We start from the raw sequence: 22,423 nt of genomic DNA on the forward strand, positions 1-22,423 counted from the left end.
TGAGTATTGAATGATCAATTTAATGTAATACTGATGATCCCTCATTTCCAGGTAAAAATCATCATCTGATCAGTGGTTTAAGACATTTCGCCCACCCTGCTCCTGAAAGTTAATTGGTAATTAGGACACTTTTATTATTTCCTTTATTTGGCTGCATTCATTGTTCCCTTTCCCCCCCGTGGTGTTAGTGTATTAAATATCACTTTTATATTTAAACTTTGTGCGTTCGTTGTTGTTCTGCAGTTTACACACCCTGTCCCCTACCAAACATAGGCAATTTTTCCAGGCCCCTTCTCTCTCCCTAGACAGAGACAAACCAATGAAACAGTATTGCTAATTATGAATTATTCAGTGTCATCTTGGATACAGAGCCTTTTTTATCGCTAAATAAAGCAATCGGCCCTTTTCCATTGTTGTGCCAGTTGCTGTCCACATGATGGCAGTAGAGCTAGAACAAATAACAACAGACTGCAGCCACATCTATCTGTGTCTCCTGAACCTATTAGAAATGAACACAACATCCACAAAGTGTGTTATGTCCTTATCCTCCATTGTCTAACTCCGCTCTGTCCGAGCAGCACTTAGATTATTAGGGTCATGGAGGAAGCTGGCTTCTTCCACTGCTGGTTGACAAGAAACCCCGGAGAACTGAGGTGACATATGGTCAGGGAGACAGGGAGTAGAGAACATGTTGCAGTGTTACTAGAAAAACCGAGAGTCTGTTTTAGACAGTAGGTCTGTGCCACTCTGTTCTAGAGTAGTGTCTAATGAAGGACACAGTGGTGTCAAAAATGTGGTACATTTGTGTGTGTCCGCTTGCAAACCCCTGGCAGTATGTTCAACCTAATTAGCAAGGGAGGGCTGCTAAGACTGAAAATTAGGTGACAAATCATTGTTGGCTGTGCATTGCCAAGTCGCACTGCCAATACGTATACTTTCTCAGTTTCTCTGATTTCCGTCTCATTTGAAAACTACTGTTTCATCCCTTTTGAAAACTGATGACAGATTTATCAAGGCTACACGTCTGCCATCTGCCTTCACTTTTCCCTCCTATTATTCAAACTCTCTATTTCAGACACTGGGCTAGTGTGGGAACAGTAGGTCTTCTAGTGAGGCACAGCAACCATAGGGCCCACTGGCTTGAATAAAACTACCATCCCAAGGGTCTAAATACAGACTGCAAACATAACAGTCCTGTTCTCACTTGATTCTAACCACATGACCTCATACTGGGTGTGGGAATTATGACATTCAATCAAAATATACTAGTTCTGACCTCAGTTTGGAGAGATCATCCTCTGTGATACCACATATGATGGGTGACGTCATTTGTTGGAAAAGAAAGGGTTTGTCAAACAATTGAGCTTTGTGTTGGGGGGTAATTCCCTCTGAGTGGCAGAGGGCAACAGGGAGGCTCTGTGTCCTTGAGTTACCTGACGACTCAGGTATCAAGTGGAAGCTAGTGAAATGAGTGTGAGAAGGAGCATTAGAAACTGAAGAGCAACATACAACAAGTACTGCAGTGAGTGTGTGTGTGAGTGTGCGTATGTGTGTCAGTGTGTCTACGATGAGTTACACACCCACAGTCCTGTGCTGTGTGAACAGAGCTGTTGTTAAGGCTCTGCTGTGATGCAACACAGAGGGACTCACATGGGGAGTGAGTGACTGCCTGTGAAACTATGTGAGTGGGAGCAGATTTACTCTGGTTTTGTTTATGTGAGTCTTGTTTCCTTAGTTTCCCTGCTTTGGTGATGATGAGTCTCTCATAGTGATATCTAGACCCCAAAAAATTATTAGTTGAATTGTTTGCTGATTATGGATGTCAACTCTTATTGCGATTCTCAACTCCAGAGTTTCAATCGCATGCCAGACACTAGTTAAATGTCCACACAATTCCAGTCATCCCCATTACAATAACACTGGAACAATGCATCTTTTAACCTTCCTGTTTATGTCATGTTAAGTAATGATCTGTTCCCGGTCCAAAATGATTGCCCCGTCATAACTGATTATAAATCCATAGTAATATTATATCACCAAAAGTTGTGTTAGGTGTTTTTATCAACTTTTATTTTGTTGGTTCAGATGTCCTGTGTGGTACAAAGTCATGGAACCATATCACGATAAGATTAAATAAAGGACATTTTTAAGAGTAAAAACACAACAGGAGGATTAAATTAGCCTAATGGTCTAGTAAGGTTAAACCTGCATTTGCTGCCCAGTCAGATGTCACAACTGCCACCAAGGTCCCAGACATTCGGGCGCACCTCTATCTTGATCCACACAGCAACTGGTAGTTTCTTCTACTCCCTTCATGTTTTGGTGGTCACTGCTGCTCTCTGACTTCATGACACCGAGTGTGGAATGGCATGGCTCAGCTGTCTTAAAGGTGGAATGACAGGAGAGTTAGCCTAGCAGTTAGCCCAACCAGCTAGCTGTTCAATGGCCCAGCTGCTAAATGACTGAGGCATTGAGCACAGTGGTTAAATATAGACCCATGCTTCAGCCTTGACGATTCCACTCAAAGACGCAGGGGGACAATAGAGGAGTAGCCAGTGAATAGACCTGGCCCGATGACAAAGAGCCATCACGCTGCACCTCTCTCTACCCGCTGGGCAACAGCTCTTTTCAAAACTTGCAAGCATGAGTGGGAAGAGAATTGTCTGAGTCCTTGCCTTCTCCCGCCATTGCCCTCTGTCTCTCTCTCTCTCACGCTCTCTCTCTCTTAGGTCTGTCTTATGTTCTTCATCACAAACACTCTGCAGGATACTGGAGAGTGCATCTTATGGACTGACTTACAGGGAGTAAGAGAGGCAAAAAGAGCGTGTGTGTGCTTTCAAGAGAAGTCAGGGAGAGGGGTAAATAGTAGAGCTAAATGGGGGAGTAGAGAGGAAGAGTCTGAATTGGAGAGGGAGAAAACGAGAGAGAAGCAGAGAGAGTGGGGAGAGGAGAGAGAGAAGAGAGAGTTGAAACTGTGCTGTACAGCATTTCTTTCTCGACCTATCATCCTGACAGGCAGAGGGAGAGAAAGCAGCACTCTTGTACCATGATGGCTCTCACTCTGTGAGTAGACAGTGGAGGTAAAGCACAGGAGACAGGAGCAAAGAGAAGTCTTAAAGGGATATTCTGCTGAAGCACAGTCTTTCCTACAGGAATATTCTTTCACCACAACCTAAACCTGGGGACCATACAACAACAGGTAAGATTGCCTCTTCTCTCTTGTCTGCTTCAGTTAATGCCTGCCTCTTTCAACTCTCTTGTGGGAGTCTAAAGTGCAGCAATGTGGCTTTTTACAGCATAGCAGCAGCTATAGCTACTAACTTTACTTTATCAGTCACACCAGTAAACAAATGCGGACAGGCATACAGCCGTTACTGACCTTTATCATTGGTGTAAGTGCTAATAAGGGAATGTTTGAAGGAATACAACTCGACCATGTGAGAATAAGCTGTCTTGCTTTGTGTTGCTTGAATGAATGAGGACCCCTTATGTTCACATGTATGAAAATGTATTGAGTTCCTGACATGCTTTAAGAGACAAGAACTTGTTCTTAGTCTCCAGAGAAAGACTAGTCATTGTAAAGAGTCAGACATTGGCACTGTTTCAGCACACACAAGAAAGTGAGGTTCTTGAATCCAACATTTCACAATAAATCACATTGAATATAACAGTCATAGTTATGCAAGACCAGTCTGAGAAGTCTGTCAGGGCTTTTATATATGGGAATGAAAGCACACACGTTCTGAAGGTTTAAATCTAACAGGATAATCCAGATATATGACACACTCCTGAGATATTCAAACCAGAGGATGAGGAACAGTTAATCCAGATAATTCTTCAGTTTACATTTGAAACACATTCATCTCCCAAACCCTGTCTTTTCAGAAGATTGCAGTAGATTTTGGTAGCATGGCAGGTGTATTCATGAACTTTAATGAGTCGAATGAAAGAAGACATTGTCGGTGTACACGTTTGGTTTTGATCCTATCTAATCTCCTTTGTAACGGCACACATCTCATTCCTGGCCCAAACTAAATGTGCAGAATATCTCACTTGTAGAAGGGAATGCAGTAAAGTATTGTACATATCTGAGGTTGCTGTCAGCAATCTCCACTGTACCTATCTGTATCTGTCCAGCAACTAATGCACAGCAGCATTGCGGAGATCCTTCCACTGCAGCTGATCTGGTCTCTTTGCACTTAATGATATCATGGTGGACACAGAGGAGGGGAGTGGAGGAAAGATATTCGTCATTAACATTTTTGCTCTTCTTCCAACGAAGGATAAGCTGATCCTTTCCAAATGCTGGAAGGGAGTGTTTGCCACATGAGAGCACTTTGCTTGTAGGGTCACCAGAGTTTATGACTACATACCTGGGTGGAACAGACTGAGATACATATCAGCATTTGTCTCTCTGAGCATGTGTCTGACAAGCTACTTCTGTGTTGTCAATTTCAATAGCAAAGTCAAAGGCAAACAGAAACCAAAGTGACTCATACCCGTCCAGTCCTGTCAATGACAGTGGCACAGTGTAATGTTTAACAAGCTGTCTCTGCATATACACTCACGTCATATTTTTCTGATCAGGCAGAGATGATAAGGGCATAGCAGAGTGGTGAGGCAGTGTTTCTCTGAAATGAGAGATGGAGGGAGAGATAGCAAAGTGCTGTGACAATCTACAGCCGCTATGCTTCATAGACAACATGGCAAAGTGTGAATGGATGTTCAGTACTTGTCAACATTACTTGTTATAACTCACATCAACTATGGAATCAGTTGTGTATATAAGCTTGAAATATACACAAATGTAGTTGTAATCGATATGGTATACTCTCTTTAAAAGTAGTATTGACTGTTAGGTTGAAGTCTCATAACATTACTAGAAGTAGATAAAATAAAGGCAGATTTCAGATATTGGTCCAGGAGATTATTTCTTCAGTGAGGACTAGTCAGCATGTTTTAGGTGCACTGCAATCATGATTCTAAAGTGTAGCTGACTAAAGATATCCTTCAACTGGACAATTCATGGACCCACTTTAGAAGGTGTGTGTATGTGTGTGTGTGCGTGCGTGTGATTGTGGTTGTGTGTGTTTGTGAGGACAACAAGGGGGATCAGTAGGAGATCAGGCTCCCGCGGTCGGGGCCAGAGGGGGAGGGGCTGGGTCACTCACCCCCAATGGCCACTCTACTAGCCTATAGAACTAAGACTCCAGCAACAGCTGTTAGTTGTGACAGATGCTGCTTCCCCCCATCATATGAGCATGAATGTCAAAAATGTTCTTTACACCCTCTTGGTTTTCATTGAATGGTGCTGCAACTCAACATCGGTTTATAAAAAGAATCTGTCTTCAAACACCGTAGCAACACATCTTCTCAAGACTGTGTCTTCATAAACTATACATTATTGTGCAAGACGACTGGCGTTGTTCTTTAACTTTCAACTATTACAGTCTCTAAGTCAAATATTTTGATGGAGATCTATGTAATTTTAGAATTCTTGGCAAGGTGCTGCTCTTCTTAATGTGTAACAGGTTTGTCTACCAAGCTAATCAGTTGCTTAGATATCTTAAACATGGCATTACATTTATACCAACATGACATTACTATACTCCAAACTACCCATGTCTTATCATTTACTTAATGTACAGGAAAAATACGACATTGTGTCTTCTGCACTACAATAACAGCAGCAGTGTAACATATAAACATCACATATCTGAACATATAGACTGCTTGATCTCCACGCTAAGAGCAGTGATTCTAATTGCACTCCCTCCCTCGCTTTCAGGGGGAGTGTGACCTCAGAATGTTCCAGTGGAGCAGCCTAGAGGCCCACTGCGCTCAGAGTTCCGTCTTCGTGTGATGTCATACATTCAGACAGTTTGACTGGTGTTTACTGACAGTATGCAACTGAAGCCTGAGGAGATGATGAATCTATGTCACTTTGTCTGGTTCTGATTCACTGACTAGTGCCTACACTGGCTGACTTGTTTCAATGGGCCTTAACTGGATGACTGGATGGGCTTGGCATTGACTGGCTGACTGGCTTCACAAGGCAGTGAAGTACTATGTCCAGATTTGTTCTCTTCCTTGAAATCCCACCAAGCCATAGTCCCTTGTCACGGTGACAAACGGTATGCTCTCAGGCCTACACCTGATCATCTAGCATGACTAGTTTCTCTCTGCCTTGCCATTCCTGTTGTTCTGTACATTAACACTGTAACCACCAGTCAGTCTCTGGTGCCATGGCCCTCCCGTCACAATGATCCCCATCATTCCTATCAAAGACTTCCGAGAAATGGCTGACCTTGTTACTTTGTACTGTATCTACTCCATGTGTTACTGGTTATGCAGCCTCTATTTCTAGACTAATCTGAACTTGACCCCTGTCTAAAACCCTTTCCGAATCTCCCATTAAAGGCCACAACCACTCCTGTCACGTAACCAGGGGAACTTAGTTTTCAATTGGTTGGTGTTCCATGACAGATAAGCTGGTCTGCAATAAATGAATGGTCTTGCGATGAGAGTTTTATTTAGAAAGATTATTTACAACTGAGTTGTACAAAATTAAGATTTGATTTCAGGAGGTTCCTGTGTCTAGGAATATTGGATTGAGTTGTAAATACCAAATTTACGGTGCCTATAATTGCATCAAGTGAGATGCTGGAGTAGTCTGACTGATACTCTAGCTGCAGGCAGGACATCTGTGTTAATAGCCCACATTCTGGTGCTCACAGCGTATTTGTGTGACTGTATGCATGCATGCTAAGATATTGGGACACATAGGCAACATCATGTTAATGTTTTTGCTGGGAAGTCCCACAAGTTGCTAAACCTGTCGGAAAATCTAAGTTTGCTGATTGGAGAAACACTACCTGCTGAAACGATGGCAACATCCAATCAGAGGATTGGATTCATCAGGGCCATGAAGAGGACACTTCGAGGTGTAACCTGCTACCTAAGATGACATTCTGCCTCCCTAGCAGGACATGTCTGCAGCAGATCCAGAGTTATTGATGTGAGATATTAATAGAAACTTATCACTATACAGCAAGATCAACTGTTAGATATATGTCCAGTGGGGAGAAAAAAAACACAGAGAAAAAGCTCCATAAACAAACTAGTTACTCTAAGCTGGTTAGTGATACAACAGCAAAAACATTTCATCTTCCTCAGTTTAAGTTAGTATAACTGCAACAAGGCCATTATGTAACAACGGCTGACCCCGAAAGGTCACTGTTTGTCTGCAGAGGAATGCACTGCCAGAGACCCCAGACAGAACCGCTTGTTCCATCACACGGGAAATCGAGTCTTGCCGTTGTGAAACCCTTAATATCCCATGGATTGATGTGTGCTTCGAAACCCTCAGCCAAAATACTGTTTGATTGAAACAAACTTTTATTGAATTTTTGAAATTTGGGTGAACATATGTTTTCTTGCCGATGCGGAAGAGCCTTTTCAAACTCCACTGCATTTTATCAGTGTCTTCTGGCGTTCCAGGTTGCCAAACAATTTTGTTCCAAGATAGATCCCCCATTCCTTATTTGGTCACATTGGATTCATAGCACAGCACAGACGTATCAAACTCTCCCCTAATCAAACCACTCATTCTCTTAAAAGTTTCAGACATCCCCTAGAACACAACTGACTGTTTAAAACATGAATACACATTTTTCCACCGAAGGGGGGGGATGGGGGGGGGGGGGGTTGTTGTGGCTATTAAGAAGATAAGCTGAGCATTGAGAAGTTCTCCCTCACAAACAGCAACCAAGACAACAACAACATAAGAGGAACCTGGAAAAGTAATCATACCTATTTAAGGACTTCCTAAGACAAGTTTTTGTTTAACAGCTTGGGCACTCGTGTTCATAAGCTACTGTGCACCAACAAGTTAAATTTAGGAGCCATTCTCAAATGTAATTGGTCACTTAATTTACAGTGCCCTTTGAACATAAGACAACATAACCTTCATATTGCAAATTTAAAGTGTTGGCCCTACTGACAAATGTTAGTTTGCCGATCAGTGCTGAAATTATAAGGCGCTTATTCTCCAACATGGATCTAAAGCATGTGTATTTAAAGCATTCAAGACCCTATAAATAATGCTGACAGACAGCTGGACTAGATGCTCCAGGACTGGCCTTGCTCAGAAGTCTGAGGGTAGACATGGGGTCCAGTCAAAAATGTTGACCCCGGGCCTTGGTGGGGCCTCAAAGAGTGTAAAGTCAATGTAATTTATGTTAGCTTGAGGGTAAACAGAAACATATTACAGGTGTTTTGTGTACCATTGATGAGTGGGTATCTTAGTCAGTGATACATAGCATACCTCATATGAAGGCTTATAGTATGCCAGACCACTGTCCCAAAAGAAGGATAGGGTCATGTAAAATGCTAAATCGGAATATAGTCCACGTGTCTTTTGGAATGTCCATTTGCCCCTGAGAATCCCCTTCAATCATGTCTGTGTAGAGTACTGAGGGTCATTGCCATTGAGTGTCAGGTTTCTAGGAGGTCTTATTGAATAGTTGTTTTTGAACTGTGTCCAGTTGTCCATTCCAAACTTTGTTCCATGAGAATGGTTATGGTTGTTTTATCAATATTAACAGTGAACACGAAGCAAACGATATCCATGCAGATCATATTTTACAATAAGGCAACCTGGGAATTTGAGTATTTTAATTAAACTGTGAATGAAGGAATAATGTTTTCTTGGAGTTCAGAGTGTTACTTTGGAACCAAATGGGCCAGCTGCTTGAGCTGAAGTGTTTATCCAACTTTTGATGAATGATAAAGTCCAGTAAGAGTTGGAAGAAGTGATATTGTATATTAAAAAGCTGAGGTTACACATTGGAAATAAGTTTACTTCACTGTCAGATGGAAAATATAACCTACAGTGGATATTGTTCAGGACTTTTTTTTAAACTTTGTGTGGGAAAGGGACATTCTCTTTTCAGGATGATGTTAGTGGAATCCAGGTGTGGTTGTACCCATCACAACATTGAACTAAGACTTAAACTAGATGTTGACTTTCAGTACTTTCAGACTTTTGTTTTTCAATTCTGGTTAGTTACAAAACCCATTAACTTTCACAAACCCAGTGGGAATACCTTGTCTGAACATATCACACCATCTTTAGTCACAGAGCTCACGCCGCTAAAACCCCAAACACATTTACCTTGCAGCTCCCTCATAGTAATGTGAGTGGCAGCATGAAGTGAACTCCACTTACAGTTGTATCCATCTCATATGGAGTATGGCGTCAGGCCAGATACTATTAATAAACAGAAGGGGGTTGGTTTGGCGTCAAACGTTTGGCCGGCGGTAACTAATCCCTTCCCTGGATCACGTACAGTACTGAAGCTGTTTCATCACCAACACAGCAGGCAGAGGGATCTGTGCCCCCTCAGTGCCCCCTTACCCCTCACTGCCTACGGTCTCATTCAAACTGACTGGCATAGACAGACAAACTGCTGGTTGGCATACTGTCCATGAGTCCACTGTGATGGAACTTAGATTTGCTATATTTATCATCATTGTGGGCAGAACAAAATGAGCCTTGTTTAAAGAAAAATATACATTTTCATTTAAACAGTGCTTATTTTGTTTCTAGATCTATGTTTGTTGCTTTTCAGCAAAATACTGAGATTCAAAAGTATTTTCAGACACCATTAAACTCTGTTCCCATCCTAATCCTCAAGCTGCTAATAAAGAGGAAGAGAAACATTTTCTCTGAGCACTGAAGGGAATCCTCCAGAGATCCATTTTCAGAACGGCATATGTAATCACACACATCCACACACAAACACCTATACACCAGCTCCCACAATCATATATTTTATATTGAACATCTTGTTTTCATCAGAGTTCATTGATCCAGACCATTATTGACGTTAATAGCCCCAACATTGCACAGCTATGATTCTGTCTTCCAGGGCTTTAAAGGTCTCTTGGAAATTGCTGGGAAGGAGCAGACACACAGACATTGTTGGGTCCCAAACCAAACTCCTAACTGATCCCAGGTCTGTGTAGGAGAGAGAGAAAGAGTAAAGGAATGTGTCAGATTGCTTAGTGAGCTCAGTCCAAGAGCAACGTCTCAGAGCATGAGTCAGGGGTTACAGGTCCTATGACGTCATCAGGGAGGGGACGAGGGGATTTTGGACTTTATCTGTAAGTAATTAAAAGTCCTGATGTCATATTTGAAGGCAGTCACAATGGGGAGTGCTTGGTCAATGTCAAAAGGCCTGCAGTTAGTCCATTAATCAAAGTCTCCTGTAGGAAGTGAGGAGAGGAGCTCTGAGCTGAGACCACTGTGTGATTGAACACACCAGCCGGTGACCTATCCTGGATGCTTGACCACAAAAGACGGTGTGTGATGCAACTGTACATGAATGCAATATAACTTGAAACTCCTTTGTAGGACTTGTGGCATGGTAGACCATGGCAGACAGGTCATAGAATAGGACTGATTTGAAGTCTCTGGCCCAAGTTTTCTCCATGCATATCCGATTCACATCATAACAAAACCAACTCCTGAACACAGAGAGTGCAACAAATGTCCTGTCAACACCCTCCTACACACACACATGAACCGACACACATATACAGATACACACATGCAGGAAGTGAACTGTGCCTGTTAAGCATTTTGTCCCAGAATAGGCCCAGTAGGAAACGTGACTGATGCAGGGTAGAGTACATCTGAGCGCTCTCGCAGGCAATTTTATACCCAACAATTGTGTTATCAGTTTCCTCATGAAGATCTAACACACTGTGTATGTATGTGTGTGTCAGTACCTATGGGTGGGTCAGAAAAACTGAGCATGGGGTAGGGTGTTAGAATGAATTAGAATTACCTTCATGGCCAAGGTCATAAACCAGACTGCAATAATGGCTGCATGATTTAAGAGCAATGTCCAGAATTGTGTTGGCTTCACTTACCTAGCAGCTCACCCATTCACTCACTCACTAGAAAGCCCTGGAAAGTTCATTGGTTATCTCCCAAGCAGCTTGAGCCAAATCAAGCAACTTGACAAATGGTTTCTTGGTGCTAGTTATAGAAATCATTTTGGAGAATGGGCTCAACAGATTCTCTAAATTACTTGCCATAAAGTACACAGATTCGGATGACATGCTTGACAGTGATTGCTAATGGACTGTTTTTATTTTACAAGGGGCATGTTGACCCACTCAAACTTATTTGACTACACACTTTTCTCTCCCTTACTTCTGTACAGGTTGAGAATGAGGTCCAAAAGCAACAGGGTAGAAAGCTCATCCAATGGGGTTATTGGGGATCCCGAGACAACACATGACATCAACCAGGAAAAGGAAGTGAGTCTACCTATAAAGAGCCTGAAAGTTAAAGTTCAACCAATGAATGACGAGAAGGAAGAAAATGTTAACTCTGAGAAAGATAGTTCACTTGAGGAATGCTCCGAGAGTAAAGACCAGGAAAGTCCAGGAATCATGGATCTGTCCAAGGAGGACCTTCTTAAACTTCTGGGGATCATGGAAGGTGAGGTTCAGGTGAGTTTAACCTATGCATTAATGGTCTTTAGTCAAATTTGTATCTGATTCTTTTTTTCGGATGTCTGACTCGCTTTGTTACAGAATAGTATTCTGCACCACACCACCATCTAGTGGCTAATACCATAATTTATCATACAATGTTGGATGGTGAAAATAGCCTCTGAGTACTGTGTTGGTTTATGTATGTGTGCGTGCATGTGTGAGTTCTTGTGTGCATTTTTACCTGTGAACAGGCATGTGTGTTTATTGTCGTGTGTGTAACCTACAGGCGAGAGAGGATGTCATTAAGGTACTGAAGTCTGGGCTGGTACGTCCAGAGGTTCTGGAGGGGCACTACGGTACTGTGGGCCCCAGCTCTGCCTTCCAGGCCCTACAAAGGGACAGCCTCCTCACCAGCACATCCCCACACAACCACAGCAATGTCTGGCAAAGGCCGATGACTGAGGTCCGTCAACAGAACACACCAGAATATGTGTTTAATTGTTTCAGTTTTTTTTTAATTTAATCCAGAAATCTAATTAGATACAATATATTTTGTTTAAGTTATGCTTATGTATGTATCTTACATAAGCATGTAAAACTATTTCGCGTAAACTAACCAATACACTTCATTAGGGGTGTAACAATATATCATGGAACAATATATAGCAATAGAGTTATGGCAATATTTTTACAATATGATGTCCACTTGATCCTACTGGTTGAGCTACCAGCACGCGACCTACTCTGCACCTGCGTCATGCGTGCATTCATTGCATTCACAGAAATCGCTTGAACTGAGTTAACTAAATTGTATGTACAACAAAGAACATTTTTGAAAACATTTAATGTTTTGGAAATAAATCTGTTAGTTGAATTTCAGATTCATTTAAAATGTTGTTCAAAATATTGTGATGCCTATTGTATCGTACACCCAGTATCGTGATACGTATTGTATTATGAGCTGAGTGTATCGTTACACCCCTCTTGATATGTGGTTTGATGTAACCCTTAGCTGGACCGTCTGCAAAAGAAACATAAGGACACATACCGACGCATGCTGGAGCAGCTGCTGTTGGCTGAGAAGTGCCACCGGCGCACTGTGCAGGAGCTGGACAGCGAGAAACACAAACATGCCGACTACATGAACAAGAGTGATGACTTCACCAACCTGCTGGAGCAAGAGAGAGAACGGTAAGGGAAGAGGAGGAGGGGGAGGCAGACAGAGGTAGAGACAGAAGGAAGAGAGAGGAATGGGAGGAAGAGAGATGGTTGGAAACGTTGGAAACAAGGCAGAGAAACGGGATGGAGGATGAGAAAGGAAGGGAGCAGGAAAGGATGAAGGATTAGGAAAAAGGCAAGTAAGTGGTGAATAGACAGTAACAATGTATGTCCAGTACATCTTTACCCATTTATAACTATTTTAGTTATTGGAAATACAAGATTGTAGAATGGAAAATTTCTTTGTTAACAGTGGGCTTAAACAGAGGATGACTTCCATTGCATCATAGCCTCATTAAGAGTGTGTGTTTGTGAGAGAGAGAGAGAGACAGAGAGAAAGAGAGAGAGAGGGTCCCCCTCACCACATTTGACCAATTCATCAACTTGTGAATGTTTACATTGAATGTGTGGAGATGCACGCATAGAGTGAGAGAATAAGCCCATCACACAGTCACACAGAGGCCCCCTCATAATGGACTACTAATTAAACTACTCACACAGGGATGAACACGATCAGATGAGCTTGTGTGACCTTTCCTTGGCCATCAACCCAAGTCCCAATAGACCAGTTTGACCTCTTTTAATATGTAGTCATTTTTTATCCAGTCTCTGATCTTGATCATACCTGAAGTCCTTTAACATGCACTTGCATGTATGGTATGTACTAGATACTGTATCAGCAAGGACTTATTGCTTTGCCGATAATTATTATCTCAAATGTACAAATTTGAGATATGACAAATGATTCAAATAGGTGCATGTCTGTGCTTGTGTATGCCTGCGTGTGTATGTGTATGTGTCCATCAAAGTGTGTTTGTTTGCCTACATACATTTGTGTTGATTCACGAGTCTTATACCTACGTAGACCCTGCATCTGTGATGCAGACCTGGGTAGAGGCTCAGCTGTATTTCATAAGCTATAAAACTTCAAACAGCCTCTCTAGGCTGTAAAATCACTGTCAGTGGAAATGCCATCGCATACAATGGGAGATCAGGGTGGGAAGTTCAGTACAATAAAGTAAATAGATCATGTCTACATACTGTAGGGGGTTTGAACCTAATTTACCAGGCTATGTTTTGAATGATGTCCCACAAAGGTTCAATGCGCATAACATCTTACTAACTCCAGGCAGGTTTCATGCATGGTTTACTGCTGGTGAAGGAGAGGAGAGACGTCAAGTTCAAGTTCACCTTTTTTCCCCCCTACATTGTCTGAAGAATGTCTTAAAAATGAACTAGCGCCTTAGGGAAATACTGTAGACCTGTCCTTTTGTCAGTACTAGAACCTTTTTTATATGTTTCATTTTTTATATGTTTCAAAACAACAGTTTTTGAACTCCAAAATATTTGAGAACCATAGTTTTCAGATCCAAAACTAAGTTTTTTGGGGACGTTTAAGGATGTGGTGTTGAAGCAATTGTAAGCATAGTATCTTACTTAAGCTTCTAGTAGATTCTACAGTCGGCCCCACCATTCGACAGAATGCTGTAGACCATCTCCCATGCCAGGTTGTTTCCAGTGGACTGGTTGGCTGATGTACAGCCTGCCCTCTCTGACCCTCATGAGAGTCAAGCAGGCGTAGTGTAACTCTGCCCTGTATTCTCAACACGGACTGAGAAACATTCACTGTTGCTACTGTCACGGAAGGGCCCAAACTACCTTGCTTAATCCCAGGTTATTTACTGCTGTGTTCATTATGTGCACATGCACGTTTCTGGTATACCATCCAGCAAACATAGATGCAATTTGCACAGAGCCCAATACATGAAAACCGAACAGAAACAATCAGCACCAACCAACAGAAACATGACATGCACACAAAAGTCACACACACACATTCTAACAGATGCACGCATACAGTACATGCATTCCCCTGACAGATCCAGCACCTCTGTTTTGAAGTTTCTGTCAGCCAGCAGGAGATAGGAGGAGGACAAAATTCATCAACATCTCATCATTCCATAACAGTTTTGTTTCAGATAACTGACTGACTTGCAGAAGTGTGAAAGGAGGAGAATGAAATGGTTCTGCAAAGCTAAAGAAAGAATGTAAAGATATTGAAGGCTGAAAACCCATGAGATACAACCCCCAGCCAATCTTTCACTCACTCCAACAGAAAGCAATTTGTATGTCAGGAGGTGAGCATGTTTATCTGGCATGGGGAGGACCGTGATTAACGGAAAAATACTTTAGATTCCTGGGTGTTTTTTGATGAAAATGTACAGATAGAAAGGTGAAGAGTGGCAACTAAATGCATATTTACTGTTCAACTGCATATGGAAAAGTAGAAGATAACACGGTTTCACATTTTTTGATAAGTTATATGAAACTTATGTTTCAAACATACACATTTTTCATCTTACACTAGACCTTCCTACATCTTTACAATGTTGGTATTGGGCCTGTGGTCTGGCCCCAACAATACCATAGTCCTGATTATTCTGAACCTTGCCTGTGGTGCCTTTCTTTTAACAGAACCTTTAACAGCCATACACCAGTCTGTCAAATCCAGCTGTAGTTTGAGCTATTAATGCTTTTCTCTGTCAAGAGCACCGATTACATTACAGCAGGTTATTATGACAATGCATTGGCACATCAGGTCAGACTCAATCCACAACTTCCTGATACAGGCAGGCTGCTGCGCCTTCAACCACATTCCTCAGGAAACAAGGGATGAGTAACATGCTGGACTGCAAAGAAAATATCCTTTTTGAGGTGTTGCTGTTGATTGCATCAGAATGTGTTCTTCAAATAGTGTGTTTAGGTGTTTTACAAACTCCTTAAGGGCTATACTTTTTACAAAGTAGAGACAAATGAAAACATAACTTTAAATCTTTTAAAAAAATGTAATTTTTTCATTATTTCAATCACTATTGAAGAGTCAATTAAGTGACTATATCTGTATACTATTCAATTATTCCTGTAACATGTATTGACATCAGTAATGAGCATTGGTCACACCTGGCAAAGATGCCACAGAACATAACTGATTTTAATTATTTGGAAAGTAATGCGTCTCCTTGTCTGAGACATTTGACCGTGCAAGTCTACAGTACTCATTGGATATTGACTAGCTGTTGGGCTGCACACCATCCTGCCTGCCTACTGTCTAAGTTTATAAGGACCCTGAGAAGAGGGTCACGGGAGTCTTCAGCCCACTAAACCTCTCTTTAGACAACCTTAGACTGACATCATGCTTCTGACCTTTGCGTGAGGTTAATTTTAGAATGCTATAGGGTGTCAATGACTGGTAATGGTGGTAAGTATCAGGTGCCACATTCTAGAAGTTTAATGAGGCAGCACCGTAGTCCAATTGGCAGTAGTTCAGCATTGGTCAAAATGAGTTAACAATCTCCATTTAGAATCTAGAATAAATGTATCTTCTGTCACAGTATGTGGTACTGGATAGTCTTAAAGATATAGTTGCTCATGTGAGATGTATCTCATACAGTTTCATGTAGCTATTTTTTTTTTACAGTTTTATGTTTAAGTTACTTTGTTTTACTGATACTGATACAAACTTGTACAGTGCTGTACAGTACTGTTGATTTTGCGGAGCACATAAGGAAGAGTTTCTGTCTGGACATCAGAGCTCATACTGAGCCTCTTTCCTCACCTCAGGGGAGTACCCCACATCATCCCTATCTGCATTTCTCATCACCTCCCAACTTCTGCAGAGAAAAAGCTCTGCTCCTTTTTCCCCAAGGTGGGACAACAGCAGACAAACTCGGTTCCCTGTCTTACATAGCGATAGGCTTATGGCTTCCTGTCTGAGTAAGTAATTTCCTGTCTCTGGGGAGGAGAGAGCTGCGATGAAATTTTGGCTTATTTGCGAAGTTGTCCCCAACTAGAATTTAGCATAGCATCACTGCTTTCCCTCTATGGAAAGCATTTTGATTTGTATAAGACCTACTGATCCCTTTGAAACATGCACTGTGTTGTGTGGAGGGGCCACACCAAAAAGAAACAAATTGGGGAGGAGTGTACAGAATACCCTCCTCTGGCCATAGACCCACCTCCTCTATCTAGATCTCTCTACTAGAGCTGCACACACACACACACATACACATCTCTCCCATATATGGATGAGCTGACATCATCAACCTATAATGAGGTGCTCTACTGTATTTATTCACCTTTCATTGTTCTGATGAAATGCTTGGAACGTGATGACAAATTCCCTGTGGAGAAAGGGGCCCCTTGCCAGATCTAATACACTTTTGGTGGGCTGTGTAGAGGCAACATGTACTGTACATGGCATGGATTGACTTGTAGTGCATCCAATAGAGTGGGTAAGTTTGGAATGCTGCAAAAGTTTTATTACAGTTTGTAGTGTACAATACTCTTGTCATACTATTTTTGTATTTATTTATTATTTCTGATATACTGTGTATAAATTACTTTTCAAGGGAGCATTGATAAGAAAATGCTGTGGGTTGTGTTCCCAGGACCATGCGTTCAAATGTGTTTTGCATGTAATTTGTTTGAGGCTAGGTTCAGAATGGACATGAACAGCATAGAAAAAGGCAGAGAGAAAAGAGACCACTTGCAGGGGACTTTTCACAGTCTGGAATCGAGTAGTTAAGATGGAAAACAGTAAGACTGCTTGGCAGGTTTTATGTACACCTTTGCCAATTTTCATTTAAGGGCATGGCTAGCTTTGCAAGGCCAGTTCAGTGTCTGACTCCTGGTTGTTCCCTTGAAATCATGTATCATGGCTTTTCTTGGATATCCATCATCCTTTAAAAGATTGATTTACTTCCATTTTGAGTCAAAGGCTAAAAGAAAGAACTTGCTCCCTGAAACTGTGTAGCCATGGATACCTCTATTGTTGAATTGAGTTGAACTCTGTCATGTCTTGTATTTTGTCATTTGCAAGACAGCGACGTCAAAAGAAAGGTTTTTATTAATTAAGAACTATCTTATTCTATTTAACTTCCAGTGACAGATAGAACAAGAACAGTGATAGAACAAGAAAACATAAAAATGTGGTCAAATGTTTTAAGTCTTAAGTTTTTTTCCCTCACTTCTCTGTAGATTAAAGAGGTTACTGGAGAACGAGAGAGCCTACCAAGTCCGGAAAGAGAAGGAACACACCACACGCCTGGGAAAAGTGAGGGAAGAGCTGGTCAAGCTCAAGTCCTTTGCCCTGATGCTGGTGGACGAGCGTCAACTTCACCTGGAGCAGATGGACCATCAAAACCAGCGTGTCCAGGAGCTCAGCCAGCAGCTGCAGGAGCGTGAGCAGGCATTAAGCAACGCCAGTGGACAAGCCCTGGAAGAGAGCCAGAGGGCAGAAAGGCTAGAGGTTCAGCTCAGAGAGAAGTCGGTCGAACTCGCCCAGAAGCACGAGGAGATGGCCGCCAAGATGGCCGACCAGGAGTCACAGAACCGACAGCTCAATGCCAAGCTTTTGGGTCTCGCCCAAAAAGTGGAGGAGTTGGAAGAGAACAACAATGCTTTGCAGAAGTCTGAGGAGGAACTACAAAAACTGAGGGACAAAATCAGCTACGGAGATTGCGGCAACTCTAACTTTATTACAGAGTTGGAGAACCTTAGAAAGCGGGTGCTAGAGATGGAGGGCAAGGATGAGGAGATCACCAAAACTGAGACCCAGTGTAAAGAACTGAGAAAAAGACTTCAGGAGGAGGAAAGTAGTAGTAGAGAGCTCAAGATTGAGGTAGGGAAGCTGCAGAAAAGAATGATGGAGCTGGAGAGGCTAGAGAGTGTGTTCAATATTGGCAAGACAGAGTGCACACAGTTACACGCCGCTCTGGAGAGGGAGAAAGAGCTGTCCAAAGAGCTGTCAGATGAACTGGTAGCCCTAAAGATTCGCATGAAAGAGCTTGAGTCCTCTGAGCTACGATTAGAGAAATCTGAGCTGGGCCTTAAAGATGACCTGAGTAAGCTTAAATCCTTGACTGTAGTCATGGTAGATGAGAGAAAGAGCCTGATGGAGAGAATTAAATTAGACGAAAAGAAAAGAGAAGAACTCAGTAAAATGATCAAAGCTGAGCAGGGCAAGGTGATGGATGTAACTGAGAGACTGATTGAGGAAAGTAAAAGGCTCCGGAAATTGAAATCAGAGATGGAAGTCAAGATTGGGACACTTAGCAGAGAGAATGGTGATCTCAGAACCAAGCTGGGCTATGAAATGGAAAAAAATAAGGAAGTGAGCTTCAAGATGAGTCAAATGAACAAGAGGACAGATGGGCTGGAGGAAGCAGAAGACACATCAAGAAATGTTATGAAGGAACAGGGAACAGTGTCCGACTCAGGTGGGAAAGAGGATAATAGGGTCAAAGAGCTAACATTTGAAATTGAAAGGTTAAAAAAACGACTGAAACAGCTTGAGGTGGTGGAGGGAGATTTGATCAAGACTGAGGATCAGTATGACTTGTTGGAAAAGAAATTCATGACAGAGCAAGACAAAGCCAACATTCTCTCCCAGCAGGTTGAGGAGATGAGAAGTCAGATCGCTTGGAATAAGGCAATAGAGAAAGGAGAAGCAGAGAGTCCGAAAGGAGATCTTCAGCAACGCTGTGAGATGGAGGAGGCAAAAACCAGAGACCTTCAGGCCGACGTTATAGCCCTTAAGGAGAAGATCCATGAGCTGATGAACAAAGAGGACCAGCTTTCTCAGCTCCAAGTAGACTACACAGTTCTTCAACAGAGGTTTTTAGAGGAAGAAGAGAAGAAGAAGAATATGAGCATAGATGTCCTCAATCTTACCAAAGAACTAGAGGTAACCAAGCGCCACAGTCGCTCCCTACGACCCAGTCTAAATGGCAGGAGAATGGTGGACGTTCCAATGACATCTACTGGAGTGCAGACTGACCTACTGTCCAATGAAACAGCAGAGGAGGACACTCCAGCTGTGTTCATCAGGAAGTCAGTCCAGGAGGAGAATCATATCATGAGCAACCTTCGTCAGAAAGGCTTTAAGAAGCAGACAGAGAAGGTTGGCGGTCATGAACGTTACCCACCTCCTGCCACTGACCTTAGTGTGAAGAAATCCTGGATTCCCTGGATGCGAAAGAAAGAAAACAGTCCTCAAGGGACAAATCTGGACAAGTCTTTGCAAGTAAACGGAGAGTCGCTACATTCTGAGCTGACAATGTCCCAGAAGCAAGGGCAGCCCTTACACATTAGAGTGACCCCTGACCATCAGCACAGCACAGCCACTCTGGAGATCAGCAGCACTACCTCCGAGGAGTTTTACTCTGGCTCCAGCCTCAGTCCGACCACCATGGGCCACCCCAAGTCCCGCATCACCATCATTCCCACCCAAACTGTCACCAATACGAAGGGAAGAACTATCAGTGGGCCAAGAGGTCCTGATAGGGCCAAGTCCCCGGTCACCATCACCACCATCTCTAGGGCCAAGTCCCCAGAGAGCAGCAAGACCTCCTCCACTTCTTCTGGAAGGCCCATGTCTCCCATCTCCATAATGACTGTCAGCACCTCTGTAGTGTCTGCCACGTCAACCTCACCAGAGCCCCATGAGATGACGATGGGCCGCGCCATGTTCAAAGTCACACCTGAAAAACAGATGGTCCCCAGTCCTATCAGAAAATACAATTCTAACGCCAACATCATCACCACCACAGAGGACAATAAAATCCACATTCACCTGGGCTCTCACTTCAAGGGATCCTCGGAGACAAACAGCACCATGATGGCCTCCAAGATGGTGGTCAGGCCTGTCAGCACAGCAATGGAGAGCAAGGAGATGACCTTATCAACAGGAACTGTACTGCGTTCTCCTCGTCAAAGTGCCACAACTGCTGTCAAAAATATGCAAAGTAAAGTGATGAGCAGCATCACAATCACTCCTGTCACAACCACCTTGGCAAAAACTTCACAAGCTGTGGTGAGTAGTTTTGCCATGTTTTGACACAGTCTTACTTTGTGAGAATTTGTATTAGTGATGTTTAAAATGTGTTTTTATCTTAAATTAATCAGGGAGTAAAACCGTTTCCAAGATTATAGACAGCTACTTGGCTCTTTCATATTCACACTGTTGCATAACGAAGAGTGGGGTGAGTGGGCAACTGGGGGTATAATGAGGTCTTTGTATGGGGCTAATGGATGGCGTGACATGAACTGCTTTATGAACAAACCTCAAGACAAGTGAACTGTGTTGATGTGCCAATCTGCCACCATGTTACAATCACTCTGTCACTTAAAGCTGTTGCACACTGTTTATGTCCACGAACATTCATAGTTAACCAATGATCTCACTGACATAAAACAGTCTTGCGCTGGCACAGCACACAGAAACATGATCCTCCCCTGAATGCTTCATCACTGCTTTACTTGAAAGACTGACCAAATATTTACATTTTATTCAAACAGAGTTCATACGTTGTCTCGAACTTCTGCCAAAAAAATGTTGCAGCATTTCAGACCTGTGCAAATGGTTTTTCACCCATTCTTTATTATTTTTCATATTTCTCTGTTCTTGTATTTCTCCCATCACTCATTCCATCTTCTATTTCCTCTGCCCTCAGCCAGGACATGAGGCTCATCCTACAAGGGCAGGACTCACCCGCATTCCCATGTCCAGGAGCCTGAAGACAGGCAAGGCCATGCTTGGAGCCATGGGCATACCTAGTGGGGTACGGATGGAATCGCGAGCAGATAGTCCGTCCATGAGAATAGAGCTCAAGAAATCCACAGTCAGCAGCACCTCCTTCCAAAATGGAGGAAAGGGCTGAAGGACCAAAAATAATTATTGGGAGGACACACAGCACAACAACCATGGTGTTGTGTGGGTATGAGGTGCTCACATGGAGGACCAATGAAGTACCCTGAGACACAGTTCAAGATTAAAAGGAATGGACAGTCATTTGGCCCTACTTCTTGTCTGTATCATGTCATATTGTTAATGTACTTGAAATCAAGAATATAATATATATATTTTATATGAGTGCTCTGCCTCTGTTCTCAATCTTTCTCAGTGTTCAGATTTAGTGTGGATTGAATAAATGTAACTAGTGTTAGATATTCAAAGGGATGTGTATGTGCAAGGGGAACAGAGTCAAATATAGGCTATTCATGTCAGGCTATATGCTGCTACTGCTTTCTGTATTAATTGTGAGAGACGTCTTTAATTTCATTTTTGTTATAAATTGTAAAGCAGGTCACAATATTGGCTTTGTAGAAAATATGATGTGATTTTGTAATCAAATCCTTCTTTAAATAAAGTAGTTTTCTGACATTTGCCATCTGCAAAACATTTGAAGCCTAACAGATCTAAATACTATGAATCTGGTTTGTGTTTTTAGTTGTCCAGACGTGTAATTTATTTGTCATTTTTTGGGACCAATCAGAAAGAGACTTGACATACTGTGTAAAAATGAATCAGTACCATAGCAATATACGCCAAATCCTGTGACGTCAAGAGCGAGGTGAAGTTAGTTCCATATTCGACATTCAACATTCGTCTCACATCCGGGAAACGCTAGTTTGCAGCGTCGCGTTAGGAACCGTGTTTATACAAATTTGAAAAATTATGACTTTTATAATATTTATATGACTATAACATCTCAGATATACACCAGATTATTTTAATAATGTGTGGCCTACTTCCACATCCTTTACTTTTTCAATAGATAGAAAATTGCTGAAAATGTGAATAATCTTGTGTGTTTCTGAGATTTTTTAAGTAGGCCTACAATTCTGAAAAATT

The 22,423-nt window shown here is 42.2% G+C and overlaps 1 protein-coding gene across 1 annotated transcript; it reads left to right on the forward strand.

The window, feature by feature from the left end:
* The first annotated feature begins 2,593 nt into the window (after positions 1–2,593).
* Positions 2,594–21,970, forward strand: LOC124465657 (filamin-A-interacting protein 1-like). The gene is made up of 6 exons (XM_047017441.1): positions 2,594–3,199; positions 11,235–11,526; positions 11,798–11,974; positions 12,524–12,702; positions 17,767–20,602; positions 21,243–21,970. The coding sequence occupies exons 2-6, from the start codon at positions 11,242–11,244 to the stop codon at positions 21,447–21,449; spliced, it is 3,684 nt and encodes a 1,227-aa protein (XP_046873397.1). The 5' UTR covers positions 2,594–3,199; positions 11,235–11,241; the 3' UTR covers positions 21,450–21,970.
* Positions 21,971–22,423: the final 453 nt, after the last annotated feature.

This window comes from Hypomesus transpacificus, chromosome 3 (assembly GCF_021917145.1).
Source record: "Hypomesus transpacificus isolate Combined female chromosome 3, fHypTra1, whole genome shotgun sequence".
NCBI lineage: Eukaryota > Metazoa > Chordata > Actinopteri > Osmeriformes > Osmeridae > Hypomesus > Hypomesus transpacificus.